The sequence below is a fragment of the Oncorhynchus clarkii genome, chromosome 3 (assembly GCF_045791955.1).
Source record: "Oncorhynchus clarkii lewisi isolate Uvic-CL-2024 chromosome 3, UVic_Ocla_1.0, whole genome shotgun sequence".
Lineage (NCBI taxonomy): Eukaryota > Metazoa > Chordata > Actinopteri > Salmoniformes > Salmonidae > Oncorhynchus > Oncorhynchus clarkii.
In genome coordinates this window covers 14,599,873-14,617,388 of record NC_092149.1, presented here as the reverse complement: position 1 = coordinate 14,617,388, position 17,516 = coordinate 14,599,873, and the positions used below count along the sequence as shown (strand labels likewise).

Here is a 17,516-nt window from a genome sequence, read left to right as displayed (position 1 = left end):
AAACAACCAGCATTCTGGGTCTTTGTGAGACTTTCAGAGGATTCCATGACAACATACATGAAACTTGATCAAGCAACAGTCTCATGGTCCCTGTGTTGCAACTTCATAATCTAGCATCATCATCATGCACCCTTTTTTCTAAGAAAAACAGGCAAATGCACTATAACCCATGATGGCTACTGTTCAACAGTCTCATCTATCCTATTGTGGAATACCCGTGTAAAAGGACTCAATGAGATTTATATTTATTTCAGTGTTGATCTATCTTTACTGGTTTATTCTAGGAGTAATCGTCTCCATGGGATTGCTAATTAACTTCCTTTGTGCACAGATATTACATACACACCAATACAAACTTAACACCACAGTATGCTCATCAGCTTTGCTTTGTTTTTCCTGTAGTGGACGGTCCCTTCTGATATACCTGGATGGCAGAGGAGGCTGGTGGGGAGAGCTATATGAGGACAGGCTCATTGTCATGGCTGGAATGGAATAAATAGAACAGAGTCAAACATGGGGTTTTGTATGGGTTTGATACCGTTCCATTAATTCCATTTCAGTCTTTACAATGAGCCCGTCCTCCTATAGCTCCTCCCACCAGCCTCTGGTGAATGGAGATTTGCGTTGTCGGAGGTTTAGGCTTCTTATATAAGACTGAAAGGGCAAAGTCACAGGAATTGTACTTTAAGGCATTACAGGGAAGGACAGCGGTTCCAATACGGAAGGGGATCTACATTTGCATGAGGGTGTGGCTCCCTCTGAAATAGTTCTAGAACTGTTCTAGGACAGCTTTGATAGAGAACAAAGACATCTGAACTCTGTAAGGCAAGGTCAGGAAATATGCATCTCTGCATGCCATTTGTGCATACTAGAATGTATACACCACACACATGCACCGAATACACACTCCCCCATACACATTCAACTCCTATTTTGTTCCCATGGCTATGCAGGTACAGGCTTCTCAGGATAAACGGAGTGTAATCCAACAGCTGTGCAACAAAGCTCGTTTTCATCCGTTTTTAAAATTCTCTATTAATCCCCCGGCTTGCGTCCTGCACCGCCGCTCTGCTCAGCAGGTGATCCCTTCCATTAAACCCCAGAAATTATTTTGGCTATTTTCAGTCTCTGAGGCTTTTTTTCTCCCCTTTCTCTGTGAACGTAGATGGCAACAGAGATTATATAGTTGGAGAGAGCGCCGTATCAGCTTATCTGGTCAGCCAATCCCTTGTCAGAATCGGGTGATCTTCACTCCAGAGTCGCCGACAATGAGCCGGGACATGGAGGGATGGACCTGAGGGAGACAAACCGATAGAGTGATTAGTAGAATACTTTAGAGAAGGGAACTAAAGATAGGTATTAGAAGTGTATAATGTGGTTATTAATATACCAGAGAAAAATCTAACAGCTTTTGTTGCACTGAAGTGATAGGTCATCATCAAGGGTTTAATATAATACAGGCAGAATACAGAGGGTAACATCGTACCAAAGACAATACACCAGTTCAGTACTATAGATGTGGAGTGGATTTACATGCACTTACGAGCTGGGATTGTTAGTAAAAATATTTAATTTTAAAAAAGCTTTCGAAATCAGTTTTAAAATCTTAGCAACTGCCCACTCCACTTTCTCACTCCATCGCTCTCTCTACCTGTGCCTGCAGCGGGCCGTATGGCACCAGTTCCCCATCCACAGTGAGTGTTCCTCGTGGGGAGAGGGGCTGCAGCCTGAAGGCCCTGGCTGGGACGTGGCTCACATAGGGGGAGCTGAGAGACAGGTGTGCCCCCCTCTCCATGGCCAGGAACAGACGGAGCAGGGTGGCTCTGGAGATCCCTGCCCGCACAAATGTCAGGTGGATCAGCCCATCGTCAAACCTGGCTTGGGGGGCGGCGTGGAGGTCTGCCCCGAGATGGGACTGGTAGATGGCCAGCACAAGCACAAAGTCCCCCTCGATGGTCACCCAGTCCCGGGTCGGCAGGGCCTGGTCCAAGGGGGGCAGGAGGTCATCCCTGGGGGGGTTGAAAGGGAGTGAGACGGGGGGGCGGTTCTTGAGGGGTCCAGCAGGCTCTGCAATGTCAAAGGTAAAGGAGGGGGACTGGAGAGACGGGGAAGGGGAAGTAGAGTTGGGTGTGTTGGGGCGCGGAACGAGGTAGGAAGAGGAGTGAGGGGAGGCGCAGGACGGGGAGGAAGGGGGCGTGGGAGAGAGGGAGAGGGACAGGGAGGGGAGTTTAGGGGGTAGGGAGTTGGAGTGGGGGTGGTGGAGGAGGGATAGGGGTCTGGGGCGGGATGCGTTCTGGTCCAGAGATTTGGGCTTGAAGGAGAAAGGAGAGTGTCTGAAGGGAGAGGATATGGTGAGGGCTCTCTCCCGGGCGATGTCCAGTGGGTAAGCTTCTTTCTGGAAGTATGTTTCGTTCAGATCCATCTCTTCTGCCCTGTACGAGGCTCCAGACATGGGGTCAGCCTCCTGGCTGAGGGGCTGGCTAAAGAAGGCGTTAGCTATCTGGCTGGAAGGGGCAGAGTTCTTCCTTAGAGCCAGTCTGGTCTGCTGGAGGTTGTCAGGGTACGAGTAACACCCCTCTGGGTCCTCGTTGGCCTCTCGCCCCATGTCCCCCCCGTACCCCTCTCCAACCTCCTTCGCTTCCATCACTCCATCCATTGAGCCGCTGCTACCTTCCCCATTCCTCACTCTCTCCTCTATATCCTCTATCACCCCTGAGTCCTGCTCCATCGTTCCGTCTTCTCTTTCCTCATCTGGCGTTTCTTCCATGTTCCTCGTCATCCCATCCTCCCTTCCCATTCTGCAATCTTCCCTTTCGTTCGACTCCGAACTCATCCCAGATCTCTCCGAACTTGTCCCTGACCTCCCCGCCTCACCCTCCATCTCTCTCTCTCTATCCTCTGCCAAGCTACTCGCCCTGACCACCCCTGTTCCCCCTCCCCTGGCCCTCTCCCTCCTCCTCTCCCTCTCTCTCTGCCTCTCCATCTCTCTCTCCCTCTCCCTCTCTGTGTCTACCCTCCTCAGACTCCTCTGTTCGCTGAGGCCCATGTCAGAGCTGGTGCGTTGGATGGGGGTGTGGCAGAAGCCCTCCAGGCCCTCAGTGATGCTGCGGGACAGGGGTCTGCGCAGGGGCGGAGGGATGGCGTCTGGGGATGTGGCGACTATGGAGGGGGGCAGGTAGGACAGACGGCCCTTATAGGAGCGCAGGGAGGCCAGGCGGACCAGAGTGCCCAGGGTGAACCGTGCCGACCCCAGACCCCGGTACCTGCAACATCACACCATTTAGTTACCGGGGCAACAACAGAGAACATAACACATGACTTATTCATTAGGAATAAAAGTGATCAAGGAGGTACAGTGAAAGATTGCATGTACTTAATTTAAGGATGAGTGACCGTCACCCTGGAAGCCTCTTCCCCAGAGTTAAAGAACCGAATCACGTTCTGCCCATGTGTTAGTTTACACACATCCACCTCCCTTCACATTTCTCACTTTACTCAGCCTCTTCTGAACCCTTCCTATCAACCTTTTTGATAGACATGGTAGAGCCTACATCTCTGCCTCAAATTGATATAAAACCTGCAGCTATTTGAACCAACATTACAAATATATATATATATATATATATAGTATGCTAATGTAGGCTACAACTTTGTCTCTTGTAACTAAGGATATTGCAGTAGCACATGTAGGAAACTGTCTACACATTGTACTGGGGCAAAAACAATCTGCATTTAAACCACAAATCACATACAACTGTAATTTTGCTTCTCAATGATCATGCAAGTAGTGCACGATTTGACAATGACTGAAATTTGCCTGAGTAGCCTGTTCCACTTCTGGGCAGCCGACCATTCAACTACTACTTTGACTGCCTCCTGCTTAGCCAATGTTTGCAATGATGATGGAAAAAACAGCCCTTCAGTGTACTGCTTGTGTTTGATAAGCTGTGTCAGCAGAGGGAGCAGTAAAATAGAGAATCCCGCACAAGTGCAGAAGCTAGCTATCGGGACTCTAGAGAACTCGGCACCGCAGCCACGCCATGAACTTAAACACACACACCTCTCACTCTCGATGTCCACGTCAGACACAAAGCCCCAGGCCACAGACAGGAAGGAGAACATCCTTCTGGGAAGACCCGGGCGGCCATTTTGAGAAGGGGCGGGGCTGGTTGTCACAGAGACCAAATCCATGGGCTTGACTCCACCACGGCAGAGCTGAAAACAGCAGTTGAGGAGGAGAGGCTCCCGAAGGCACATGTCATAACTAGGATGAAGAGAAAAGTAAGAGGGAAACAGTGGATGGAAGAGAATGGAGAAAGGGTGAGAATGTGGAGAGGGAGAGGAATGGAAAATACAGAGAGGAAAGGTGAGAGGAGAGAGGAAATTAATACTGTGTAATATAAGTAAACAATGTTTATGACACACACAATCAGTGAATGTTACGTAGGTGGCCAAACAAACCATCGTAAAGACATCACAAGAGATAAGAAGGAGAGAGATGAAAGAACAGACTGAACTATATTGACTGGACTCATTTATTGACGTGTCTTCCAGAGATAAAGGAGAGAACTCAAGAAATAACAGGACATAGAGGGAGGGAATAGTGGGGGTAGGAGAAAGAGGGATGGAGGGAATAGTGGGGGTAGGAGAAAGAGGGAGGGAGGGAGTGGGGAGCAGGAGAGAAAGGGAGGGAAGAGAGAATATCAGTCTCGATGATTCGTTGAAACAGCTGATAAAACAATATGAGAGGCATAAGAATTAGTTGAAGATGCTAAAGTCTACAGTACTTTAATAAGGCCAATGGGCTGTACATCAAGAAACTGAAGTCTACTACTGCAATGTAATAGGGCCAATGGGCTGTACATCAAGAAACTAAAGTCTAAAGGTTGACCGTGATTAGAATTAAGGTTGGGTGATATTTGGGGAGACCTCTTCTACGATATGCTACTCCAAATATTGTGATATCCGATATGATCGTTTGGGGACTTTATTATTTTATTTCCTCTTTTTTATTTAACCTTTAACTTTTGGAGCAGCAGGTAGCCTAGTGGTTAGAGTGTTGGGCCATTGCTGGATCGAATCCCCGAGCTGACAAGGTAAAAGTCTGTCGTTCTGCCCCTGAACAAGGCAGTTAACCCACTGTTCCCTGGTAGGCCGTCATTGTAAATTAGAATTTGTTCTTAACTGACTTGCCTAGTTAAATAAAGGTTCATTCAAAAAATGAGTCAAGTCAGTTAAGAACAAATTCTTATTTAGAATGACAGTCTACCCCAGACAAATCCTCCCAACCCGGACGACACTGGGCTATTGTGCACCGCCCTATGGGACTTCCGATCACAGCCGGTTGTGATACAGCCTGGAATCGAACCAGCCACCAATTTTGACTAAATAATTCCAGACTTTGCAAGTTTTGTCCTTATATATGATTTTCTAGTCACATTCTCATGAAATAATCATAGTAAGGCAAAAACATTTCTTCATTTATTTAGACTTCATTTTCAACATATCGTTGCAGCCTAACTTATAAGAATGCACCGTTCGATTTTTAAAGTTCAAATACAGAAGTCTTGCACATCCCAATATACCTATCATCTTGGACTTCAAGATATAGCTACCATCTTGGACTTCACACTATAGCTACCATCTTGGACTTCACGCTATAGCTACCATCTTGGACTTCACGATATAGCTACCATCTTGGACTTCACGATATAGCTACCATCTTGGACTTCACGATATAGCTACCATCTTGGACTTCACGATATAGCTACCATCTTGGACTTCACGATATAGCTACCATCTTGGACTTCACGATATAGCTACCATCTTGGACTTCACGATATAGCTACCATCTTGGACTTCACGATATAGCTACCATCTTGGACTTCACGATATAGCTACCATCTTGGACTTCACGATATAGCTACCATCTTGGACTTCACGATATAGCTACCATCTTGGACTTCACGATATAGCTACCATCTTGGACTTCACGATATAGCTACCATCTTGGACTTCACGATATAGCTACCATCTTGGACTTCACGATATAGCTACCATCTTGGACTTCACGATATAGCTACCATCTTGGACTTCACGATATAGCTACCATCTTGGACTTCACGATATAGCTACCATCTTGGACTTCACGATATAGCTACCATCTTGGACTTCACGATATAGCTACCATCTTGGACTTCACGATATAGCTACCATCTTGGACTTCACGATATAGCTACCATCTTGGACTTCACGATATAGCTACCATCTTGGACTTCACGATATAGCTACCATCTTGGACTTCACGATATAGCTACCATCTTGGACTTCACGATATAGCTACCATCTTGGACTTCACGATATAGCTACCATCTTGGACTTCACGATATAGCTACCATCTTGGACTTCACGATATAGCTACCATCTTGGACTTCACGATATAGCTACCATCTTGGACTTCACGATATAGCTACCATCTTGGACTTCACGATATAGCTACCATCTTGGACTTCACGATATAGCTACCATCTTGGACTTCACGATATAGCTACCATCTTGGACTTCACGATATAGCTACCATCTTGGACTTCACGATATAGCTACCATCTTGGACTTCACGATATAGCTACCATCTTGGACTTCACGATATAGCTACCATCTTGGACTTCACGATATAGCTACCATCTTGGACTTCACGATATAGCTACCATCTTGGACTTCACGATATAGCTACCATCTTGGACTTCACGATATAGCTACCATCTTGGACTTCACGATATAGCTACCATCTTGGACTTCACGATATAGCTACCATCTTGGACTTCACGATATAGCTACCATCTTGGACTTCACGATATAGCTACCATCTTGGACTTCACGATATAGCTACCATCTTGGACTTCACGATATAGCTACCATCTTGGACTTCACGATATAGCTACCATCTTGGACTTCACGATATAGCTACCATCTTGGACTTCACGATATAGCTACCATCTTGGACTTCACGATATAGCTACCATCTTGGACTTCACGATATAGCTACCATCTTGGACTTCACGATATAGCTACCATCTTGGACTTCACGATATAGCTACCATCTTGGACTTCACGATATAGCTACCATCTTGGACTTCACGATATAGCTACCATCTTGGACTTCACAATATAGCTACCATCTTGGACTTCACAATATAGCTACCATCTTGGACTTCACAATATAGCTACCATCTTGGACTTCACAATATACCTACCATCTTGGACTTCACAATATACCTACCATCTTGGACTTCACAATATACCTACCATCTTGGACTTCACAATATACCTACCATCTTGGACTTCACAATATACCTACCATCTTGGACTTCACGATATACCTACCCATCTTGGACCTCACGATATACCTACCATCTTGGACTTCACATATTAGGCAATGTCAAACATCCTGATATTCGATAGAATCATATATCGTCCCAATGCTAATTAGACTGCACACCTTTTATTTCCAATGAAAACTACTGTGGGTGTGTATGTGACTGTAAAGGTGCGTGTTTATTTTCATCAGCATTGAGAAATGTATCAAGTGGTAGAGGAATGAATTTGAGGCTGAGGGAAATTATTAATTCAATCCAGACACACCATGGGACCAGAACTCTGAACTGGAATAACCTATTCATTCATTTCAATGCTTCTACTAGTCTCTCCAGCATTCTCACCATTGATCGAACAAGACATTCTAAAATATTGCATGTTTATGTTTGAATCAGTCTCATATCTCTGGTCAAGTCATCACATTTGTCACATAGCTGGTTGGATGTGTGTGTGTGACCCACCCTGCATGGTGGTTGATGGAGCCAGCCAGGGCATTTCCAGAGCCACAGGGAAGGATACCTACAGGTGTCTTTATTGCTAGCTCCCAGTCTGGACGCTCCATCAAACCATTGATCACCTGGAGAGAGAAAAGCAGAGCAGAGTCAGACAGACACACACACGCACACACACGCACACACACACGCACACACACGCACACACACACGCACACACACACGCACACACACACACCTCGTGCAGCAGGCCATCTCCAGAGATGATGATGATGCCGTCCCACTGAGGCAGGGAGATCTCTTTGATCAACTCTCTGGCATGGTTCTGTCGCTCTGAGAACAAAAGGAGACGTGTTGTTAGGAGGTTGAACCCATGTGTGTGATACCGGTTAACGACTGAGGTTGCAGAGCTGATGTTACGCTGTGTGTTACCTGTCAGTATCAGGTTGTAGCTGATGTTACGGTGTGTGATACCGGTTAACGGCTGAGGTTGCAGAGCTGATGTTAAGGTGTGTGTTACCTGTCTGTATCAGGTTGTAGAGCTAACATTACGGTGTGTGTTACCTGTCTGTATCAGGTTGCAGAGCTGATGTTACGGTGTGTGTTACCTGTCTGTATCAGGTTGTAGCTGATGTTACGGTTTGTGTTACCTGTCTGTATCAGGTTGTAGCTTATGTTACGGTTTGTGTTAACTGTCTGTATCAGGTTGTAGAGCTAACATTACGGTGTGTGTTACCTGTCTATCAGGTTGCAGAGCTGATGTTACGGTGTGTGTTACCTGTCTGTATCAGGTTGCAGAGCTGACGTTACGGTGTGTGTTACCTGTCTGTATCAGGTTACAGAGCTGACGTTACGGTGTGTGTTACCTGTCTGTATTAGGTTGCAGCTGACGTTACGGTGTGTGTTACCTGTCTGTATCAGGTTGCAGAGCTGACGTTACGGTGTGTGTTACCTGTCTGTATCAGGTTGTAGCTGACGTTACGGTGTGTGCTACCTGTCTGTATCAGGTTGTAGCTGACGTTACGGTGTGTGTTACCTGTCTGTATCAGGGTGTAGCTGACGTTACGGTGTGTGCTACCTGTCTGTATCAGGTTGCAGAGCTGATGTTACAGTGTGTGTTACCTGTCTGTATCAGGTTGTAGAGCTGACGTTACAGTGTGTGTTACCTGTCTGTATCAGGTTGCAGAGCTGACGTTAAGGTGTGTTACCTGTCTGTATCAGGTTGCAGAGCTGATGTTACAGTGTGTGTTACCTGTCTGTATCAGGTTATAGCTGATGTTACGGTGTGTGTTACCTGTCTGTATCAGGTTGTAGAGCTGATGTTACGGTGTGTGCTACCTGTCTGTATCAGGTTGCAGAGCTGATGTTACAGTGTGTGTTACCTGTCTGTATCAGGTTGTAGCTGATGTTACGGTGTGTGTTACCTGTCTGTATCAGGTTGTAGAGCTGATGTTACGGTGTGTGTTACCTGTCTGTATCAGGTTGTAGAGCTGATGTTACAGTGTGTGTTACCTGTCTGTATCAGGTTGTAGCTGACGTTAAAGTGTGTGTTACCTGTCTGTATCAGGTTGCAGAGCTGATGTTACAGTGTGTGTTACCTGTCTGTATCAGGTTGCAGCTGACGTTACGGTGTGTGTTACCTGTCTGTATCAGGTTACAGAGCTGACGTTACGGTGTGTGTTACCTGTCTGTATCAGGTTGTAGCTGACGTTACGGTGTGTGCTACCTGTCTGTATCAGGTTGCAGAGCTGATGTTACGGTGTGTGCTACCTGTCTGTATCAGGTTGCAGAGCTGACGTTACGGTGTGTGTTACCTGTCTGTATAAGGTTGTAGCTGACATTACGGTGTGTGTTACCTGTCTGTATCAGGTTGTAGCTGGCATTACGGTGTGTGTTACCTGTCTGTATCAGGTTGTAGCTGGCATTACGGTGTGTTATCTGTCTGTATCAGGTTGTAGCTGGCATTACGGTGTGTGTTACCTGTCTGTATCAGGTTGTAGCTGGCATTACGGTGTGTGTTACCTGTCTGTATCAGGTTGTAGCTGATGTTAGCCTCTCTGATCATTGGCAGGATGTGTGTCTGACACCACTGCATAGCCTGGCCTCTCCCACTGAAGGGGTTCACCAATAGCAGCAGCCTTCGGGGACGGGGCATTAGACGTTTGCCAATTTCTGAGGGAAAGCAGCCAATCATTAGAAACAAATTGATTGATTGTTCTATCAAAAATACAAGGCTTCGTCCTCACAGTGTACAAGAGAACAACAAACGTACGTGATGCCATAAAGCTGGGTTTCCCAAACTCAGTCCTGGGACCCCCCCGGGTGCATGTTTTAGTTTTGTCCCAGCACTACACAGCTGATTCAAATAACCAACATCAAGCTTTGATTATTTGGGGAGGACCGAGTTTGGGAAACCCTGCCATAAAGCACAGTGTTTCCCACCCTTAGACCTTGAGTGTATCTGTGACAAGGCAAACCTCTTTCAGCTCATCTCAAAGGGAATATCTCTGACCAGATAAGTAATAATGATTCCATTTGACTAATGCCTCTACATAATTAAATCTTGAAGAATGAAAAGGCCCTAAAGGCCCAGGACAGGAAACAAGGTACTAACTGAACACGTCAGTGTTTAGTCTTCCACAAAACACCTGGTAATAACAAGCAGAGCCCTATCTACACAGCAGCACCTACTGTATAGGGTTGAAGTGGACCAAACACTAACTGCACACATCTCTGACTAAAGCCATTATAGAAGCAGAACCAGCAGCTAGGAGGTTGTCTAATTCACATTGCAGGGGAGAGCAACAGACTAGACAGAGTACAAGGAGTTAGAGAGATAAGGAGAGAGAGATAAGAGAGGAGATAGAGTTACAGACAAACAGTGGAGACAGTTAGACAGAGTGTGTGATGAATAGAGCAGGGGAGAGAGAGAGAGAGAGAGAGAGAGAAAGGGGTAGTAACTGGGAAAGGAGAAAGAGGGAGGACATTGAAAGAGGAAGATAAAGAAATGCAGACAGCAGGAAGGAAGGAGGTACAAAACAATAGAGGACAGAGGGCAGATAGATGGATGAGAGGAGACAGCAGGAGGAGAGGAGACTAAAAAATGTGTAAAGACAGCAAGGATGAAAGACTATGGGGGGAGGATGCAAAGACAGACACTGAGGGTGTAGACTAATGCACAGAGACTGAGAAAATAAGAGTGTTTGGGATAGAGGAAGGAGACAAGAGAGAGAGATAGATAATGAGTGAGGGAGAGTCAAAACAAATGGAAGAAAAGGGAATGTTGAAATGTTGAAATGGATAATAGATGTTGGTGAGTGAGGGGTGGGAGTTAGTGGGAAGGGAGGGAGGCAGTGTTGGTGAGGGGTGGGAGTTAGTGGGAAGGGAGGGAGGCAGTGTTGGTGAGGGGTGGGAGTTAGTGGGAAGGGAGGGAGGCAGTGTTGGTGAGGGGTGGGAGTTAGTGGGAAGGGAGGGAGGCAGTGTTGGTGAGGGGTGGGAGTTAGTGGGAAGGGAGGGAGGCAGTGTTGGTGAGGGGTGGGAGTTAGTGGGAAGGGAGGGAGGCAGTGTTGGTGAGGGGTGGGAGTTAGTGGGAAGGGAGGGAGGCAGTGTTGGTGAGGGGTGGGAGTTAGTGGGAAGGGAGGGAGGCAGTGTTGGTGAGGGGTGGGAGTTAGTGGGAAGGGAGGGAGGCAGTGTTGGTGAGGGGTGGGAGTTAGTGGGAAGGGAGGGAGGCAGTGTTGGTGAGGGGTGGGAGTTAGTGGGAAGGGAGGGAGGCAGTGTTGGTGAGGGGTGGGAGTTAGTGGGAAGGGAGGGAGGCAGTGTTGGTGAGGGGTGGGAGTTAGTGGGAAGGGAGGGAGGCAGTGTTGGTGAGGGGTGGGAGTTAGTGGGAAGAGAGGGAGGCAGTGTTGGTGAGGGGTGGGAGTTAGTGGGAAGAGAGGGAGGCAGTGTTGGTGAGGGGTGGGAGTTAGTGGGAAGGGAGGGAGGCAGTGTTGGTGAGGGGTGGGAGTTAGTGGGAAGGGAGGGAGGCAGTGTTGGTGAGGGGTGGGAGTTAGTGGGAAGGGAGGGAGGCAGTGTTGGTGAGGGGTGGGAGTTAGTGGGAAGGGAGGGAGGCAGTGTTGGTGAGGGGTGGGAGTTAGTGGGAAGGGAGGGAGGCAGTGTTGGTGAGGGGTGGGAGTTAGTTGGAAGGGAGGGAGGCAGTGTTGGTGAGGGGTGGGAGTTAGTGGGAAGGGAGGGAGGCAGTGTTGGTGAGGGGTGGGAGTTAGTGGGAAGGGAGGGAGGCAGTGTTAGTGAGGGGTGGGAGTTAGTTGGAAGGGAGGGAGGCAGTGTTAGTGAGGGGTGGGAGTTAGTGGGAAGGGAGGCTGTCTTGGTGAGGGGTGGGAGTTAGTGGGAAGGGAGGGAGGCCATGTTGGTGAGGGGTGGGAGTTAGTGGGAAGGGAGGGAGGCCATGTTGGTGAGGGGTGGGAGTAAGTGGAAAGGGAGACGGTCTCTTGGTGAGGGGTGGGAGTTAGTGGGAAGGGAGGCTGTCTTGGTGAGCGGTGGGAGTTAGTGGGAAGGGAGGCTGTCTTGGTGAGGGGTGGGAGTTAGTTGGAAGGAAGGGAGGCTGTCTTGGTGAGGGGTGGGAGTTAGTTGGAAGGGAGGGAGGCTGTCTTGGTGAGGGGTGGGAGTTAGTTGGAAGGGAGGGAGCTTGTCTTGGTGAGGGGTGGGAGTTAGTTGGAAGGGAGGGAGGGATGCTGTGTTGGTTAGACGCTGAATGATACAGACCGTGTGTGCAGGACAGATAAGAGCAGAGACAGAGAAAATTAAGTGTTAAAGGGATAACCTAGCACACACACACACACACACACACACACACACAGCCAAGAAAGATTAAATAACATGTTTGATCACATACATGAATGAACCCTTAAACAATACTTTAACCTTTTAATAGTCAGGTCTCCTGACTGAACATAGCATGCTGTATGTATGTACATACAGTACAATAGCATTGGCCTATATCCATTCATTCTTTATCACATGGCCATTATACAGTTTCCTACAGCCATTATGCAGTAGCCTATATCTAGCATGGTCAGAAATTAGCTGAACTAGCCTGTATCTGTTAGAACATGCAATGCATTCATACAGTAGCCTAAGCCTATATTCCCTTGTATCCTCTGGCCTCCTACATCAAAAGGACCTCAGATCACCCAGTATGACTCCAGTTAACAATAACTAACATAAACACTCCCAGTAATGGAAACAAACTTTATGGAGTGAATGGTGCTCATAAAGTTAATGAAGGCACAGTTAAAGTCTGTACACAGGATAGGAAGTAGTCGACGCTAAACGCCATAACGAGTGCTGATTTGGCTTCATTCTCTCTCACGGTGACACTGTGCCAGTCTTTATGATGGACATTAGAATAACATCAGACTGATTCCAACAACTGGGATGTTACAATAACCTCAGACCCTACACATATTGTGCCTGGACTGTAACATAGCATACAAACAGACAAGATAACTGATTGTAGCTGTGTTAGTGGAACACACACTCACCCGTGTCAGCAGTGATGGCGACTCCCCTGAGCAGACATTGTATAGCAGTGGACCACCTCTCAGCCTCCACCCTGGCCTCAGCCAGGTACACCCTCACCTGCCTCCTCCTGGACACCCCCTTCCTCCGCCTCCCCGGGGGATACCAGTATAGGACCAGCAAGGGGGGAGCAGGGGCGCGGGGACAGCTGCACCCTGCCAGCTCTGACAGGGGTAGTATTAGACGTGCCTCTTTACCAGGGCGGGGGGCCAGGCGCTGGATGTGGATGTGGGAAGGGGTGAGGGTCAAGGCATAGCTGGAGGCAGCAGAGGGGCTGGGGGAGGGAGAAGGGGATGACAGACCCCCAGGACCTCCAGGGCTGTTGGGGCAGCTGTTGTTGCAGCTGCTGCCCGTTGCCCAGCCCCCGAACTGGCAGTGGAGTAGGGCCTCAGCTGGGGATGGGATGGGGGGCTCTGGGGAACGCATCCTTAGTGTGGGGGGCTTGACGGGGAGCGGACTTCCAACCCTCAGGTTTAGGGTAGGTAAGGTCTGTTTCCTGACAGGTGGACGGTGTGTGAGTTTTTCATGCAGTTGGAAGTTTGTTGGATGGAATAAGTCTGTTTAAATTCAGGTAGTGATACACATGTCAGTTCAGTTCAGCGACTGATGGCCACCTTAAAGGAGAATCAAATAGAAGCACCTCTCCTTAGGATCTGCTGGGATGACCAAAATATAACTATAGACCTGTCAGTCTGTCTTAAAAACTAAAACACAAGTTATTTATCCCTGAAACCTCCTTAAAATCATTCTTCCACTTCAGTGCTTGAATTCCAAAGGCAACGCCACAAAAGCACCTCTGAGTTTGACATGTGAAATCCATCTGCACTCAAAGAAGTATTGTACGATCCCACTGGCTTTCAGATGGAGATTGTTCTCTTTAGTGTGTCAACAGAGGAACAGATAAAAACAATAGAAAACACCAGCCTTCACAATGCAAATGCCGAAGACAAGGATCGATCTTAGATCTGTCAATTCCATATTATGTCTGCCTTGTCCTTAAATGCTATCAGATTCTAGATTTGTCCATTTCGGAATGATAGACATGAGGCTTGTAAACAAAAACGATATACTTTTCCAGTTTAAAACTAAAACAGAATATATATACCCCTAAAGATTAAAAAAAAATATACAAAACTCAAAGATATGCTTAAATTACAGTTTGAAATTATCTTGATATTTATCAATAAAGTGCAGCTTAGAAATGACGGCTACATGTCAAACAAGAGTTTAAATAACATAAAATACAACAAATCCTAAAACTATGAATCAGACAAAAATGAACACACCTTGGTCTTGCAAGGAGGCTATAGCAATTTAATTAGCACTAGATTGCAGTGGAATATTGCATGTTAAGTGCTGACGTCAAACGTCCCGGTCTTCCACAGAAATTAGAGATATGTGGAGGCAGGAGAAAGGTGTGTCAAGGTAGAATTTAAATATCACTCTTCAAGAGACAAGCAGGCTTTACAGTAGTGAGATAGCAACGCGGTCCATGTCCAATTCTAAGTGTCATCTGAATGAAAAATGCCACATAATCAGTTGTTTTCCATCAAAGACAGAGATGGAAAACCAAACAAAACAGATAAAAACTCAAACATTTTACTAGATTGTGCGGGGGGGGGGGGGGGGGGGTTGTCATTTCTTGAGTTCAAGGGTCCATGTTCATGTTCCTTCACATAGATAAGTATACCTAGAGAGAAACACTGGTATTAGTAATCCATTAGCTTCCAATGTGTTCCAGTAGAAAGTACTCAGTCTATATATTCAAGTGCTGAAGAAGCATAAAGGAAGTGACTAGTATCAATAAAAATGCCCCTTTAAAACTAGTACTAATAGTTTGATGGTTGTAGCCATCAATTGTCCCATTAACAATCACCCATATTAGCAAACTTATTTCAATTTAAACTCCACTTTTCTCTAGTATAGGCTAGTACTTATCGTGATGAACAATATCAGTAAAATGCCTGCAATAAGTGATTGGTGACGATAATTTTCAGTTTATCTTCCCAGCTCTAGTATCAATGTCACTCCACCCAAAAGTACCTTCATGTTTCGTTGACAAAAACATGTGCAGTAGCACCTTGTAAGGCAGTCATTATGAAAACAATAGAACAGTAGAAAACAAGGAGGAAATGACTTTCAAATCAACTTTTCCAACAATCCAGCCTTGAGACAGACAGGCTCCCTCACCATGTCCTCTCTCCACATGTCCTGCTTCTACGTTTAGAGTGGTGCGTATGCGTGTTTCACAGTCCGATACAGGTTTATATTGTTCCAAAAGGTGAGTGACTCTTTGGCCAGTTGCAGAAGTGAAAGCAGGGCAGCAAACTCGTGAGAGATTGTGGTTCAAACTGGATTAGGCAATCTGTGTGCATGCATTATCCCCATGTCCAGGATTCCTTGAAGTCATGCCATGATGGCTAAACCACGCTGATTTAGAATCACACGTTCCTGACATCTGTGCTCACTGATGCGACGACCTAATTTGGGTAAATGAGCACTGGTTTATTACCACGTATGCCTAATGAAATTAACCGAGTTTGGTGGACACATTGACGGATGGCGTTTGTCCAGACAGTCTTGAGTCTACTTACTCTCTTTCACAATTTGTAACCAGTGGAAGTATGATTCATTGACGGATTAGCCTACTAGACAGATTCTTGCCCAGGACTGACTTCGGCAGGCATAACTCGTAGCGAGCTTCAAATATTGTTTACTCAGTCATCACCAATTGGTTCTTTACATTGTTACTAGTGAAATACTATGGACTGAAAACACAATGTGTTGGTTAACATGAAGCCTGGAAAACCTTGAATTAAGTGTCTATCATTCAGATTCAGTCATCATAGACTACATAACAAAACTGACCCATAAGAGGCTTCCCTTTAAGTATTAATTGTTATGTTCAGTCTATAACTTTTATCTAAGGTGCTGACAATCAAGACTTGGCAGATATGCAGCCTCTGATTAAAGAACAAAAATACTTGGTGCATTTGCTCGTGCGGGTACCTTGGTGCATTTGCTCGTGCGGGTACCTTGGTGCATTTGCTCGTGCGGGTACCTTGGTGCATTTGCAGGGTGGCTGGTATCGCCGCTCTAATTTGGTTTTACCAAGACCGTGCTCGGAACATTTAGGATCCATTTGGCAGTCTTGCATACAACGTTGTTTAGAAATGTGTGATCCGTTCTGAAGTGGCTAGCTAGTAGGATAGAGCGACTGACAAATAACGTTGGCTTAGAATGAAGCCATCGAGCTACTAGTTTCGTAGCGATCTAATGTTAGCAAATGACAAGCGTTAACTAGTTAATAATCATTGCTCAGCAGTCTGTGCGTAACTATTGCAAGCTAGCTGATAAGTTAGCTAGCTACTTCTGACGTTTGAAATTGTTACAGTTACCCATGTTGTGTTGACTGGTAGCTACAGTAGCCATCGCCAGGGAATACAGTATACAAAGCAGTTACCGTTCAATTGGGGTTAGCAGCAAGCTAGACAATATAAGATATCCCAACTTGTTACAGTAGTGGATAGCATGCTAGTCAAAAATGCTGTGTTGAATCATGTATTGGCTAGCTATAACGTTATAAACGCAACTGGTTGTTTATCCTGACTAAAAACTCGGTCTAGCCACAATATCTAACGTTAGCAGCAAGGCGCTATCCGGCTGGCCATCATTTTGTCATTAGCTAGCTAAACAATGTCATTTCACTAACGTCAGCTAGCAACAATATGCTGACTAGCTAGCTTGGAGATAGCTACTTAATACTCAATTGGTAAAATAACCGTGTAAATATTAATCCAATTGTATAGACTGAACTCAAATTACCTCATTCTACCTCCCCGGCTTGCTTGCTTGCTCCGTAGGACGGCTGTGGTTATCCTCCAGGAAGCGTGTATGAAACACGGGAGGACTGGATAGTTTGAGCGGCGGGGAGGAAGTCCAATCCTGATAAGGAAAGACATTCCGGACCTACCGACATTCTCCAATAGTTAACGGCGCCAGTGCACCGCATTGTGGAGGCCACAGAGAGTGTCATGATCGACAGTAACTTTCAGAGTCCAGTCTTGTCCTCAATCAGTCTAGTCTAGACTGTGTCCATGCTTCCAATGCACTCAT

General features: G+C 46.4%; 1 protein-coding gene across 1 annotated transcript; it reads right to left on the bottom strand.

Annotated features, from left to right (window-relative positions):
• Positions 1-774: 774 nt before the first annotated feature.
• LOC139388570 (sphingosine kinase 2) lies at positions 775-17,377 on the bottom strand. The gene is made up of 8 exons (XM_071135314.1): positions 17,226-17,377; positions 13,364-15,090; positions 9,849-9,998; positions 8,065-8,159; positions 7,836-7,951; positions 4,061-4,264; positions 1,652-3,263; positions 775-1,294 (listed from the first exon to the last, which is right to left on the bottom strand). Exons 2-8 carry the CDS (start codon positions 13,824-13,826, stop codon positions 1,232-1,234), a joined length of 2,703 nt encoding a protein of 900 aa, XP_070991415.1. The 5' UTR covers positions 13,827-15,090; positions 17,226-17,377; the 3' UTR covers positions 775-1,231.
• Positions 17,378-17,516: the final 139 nt, after the last annotated feature.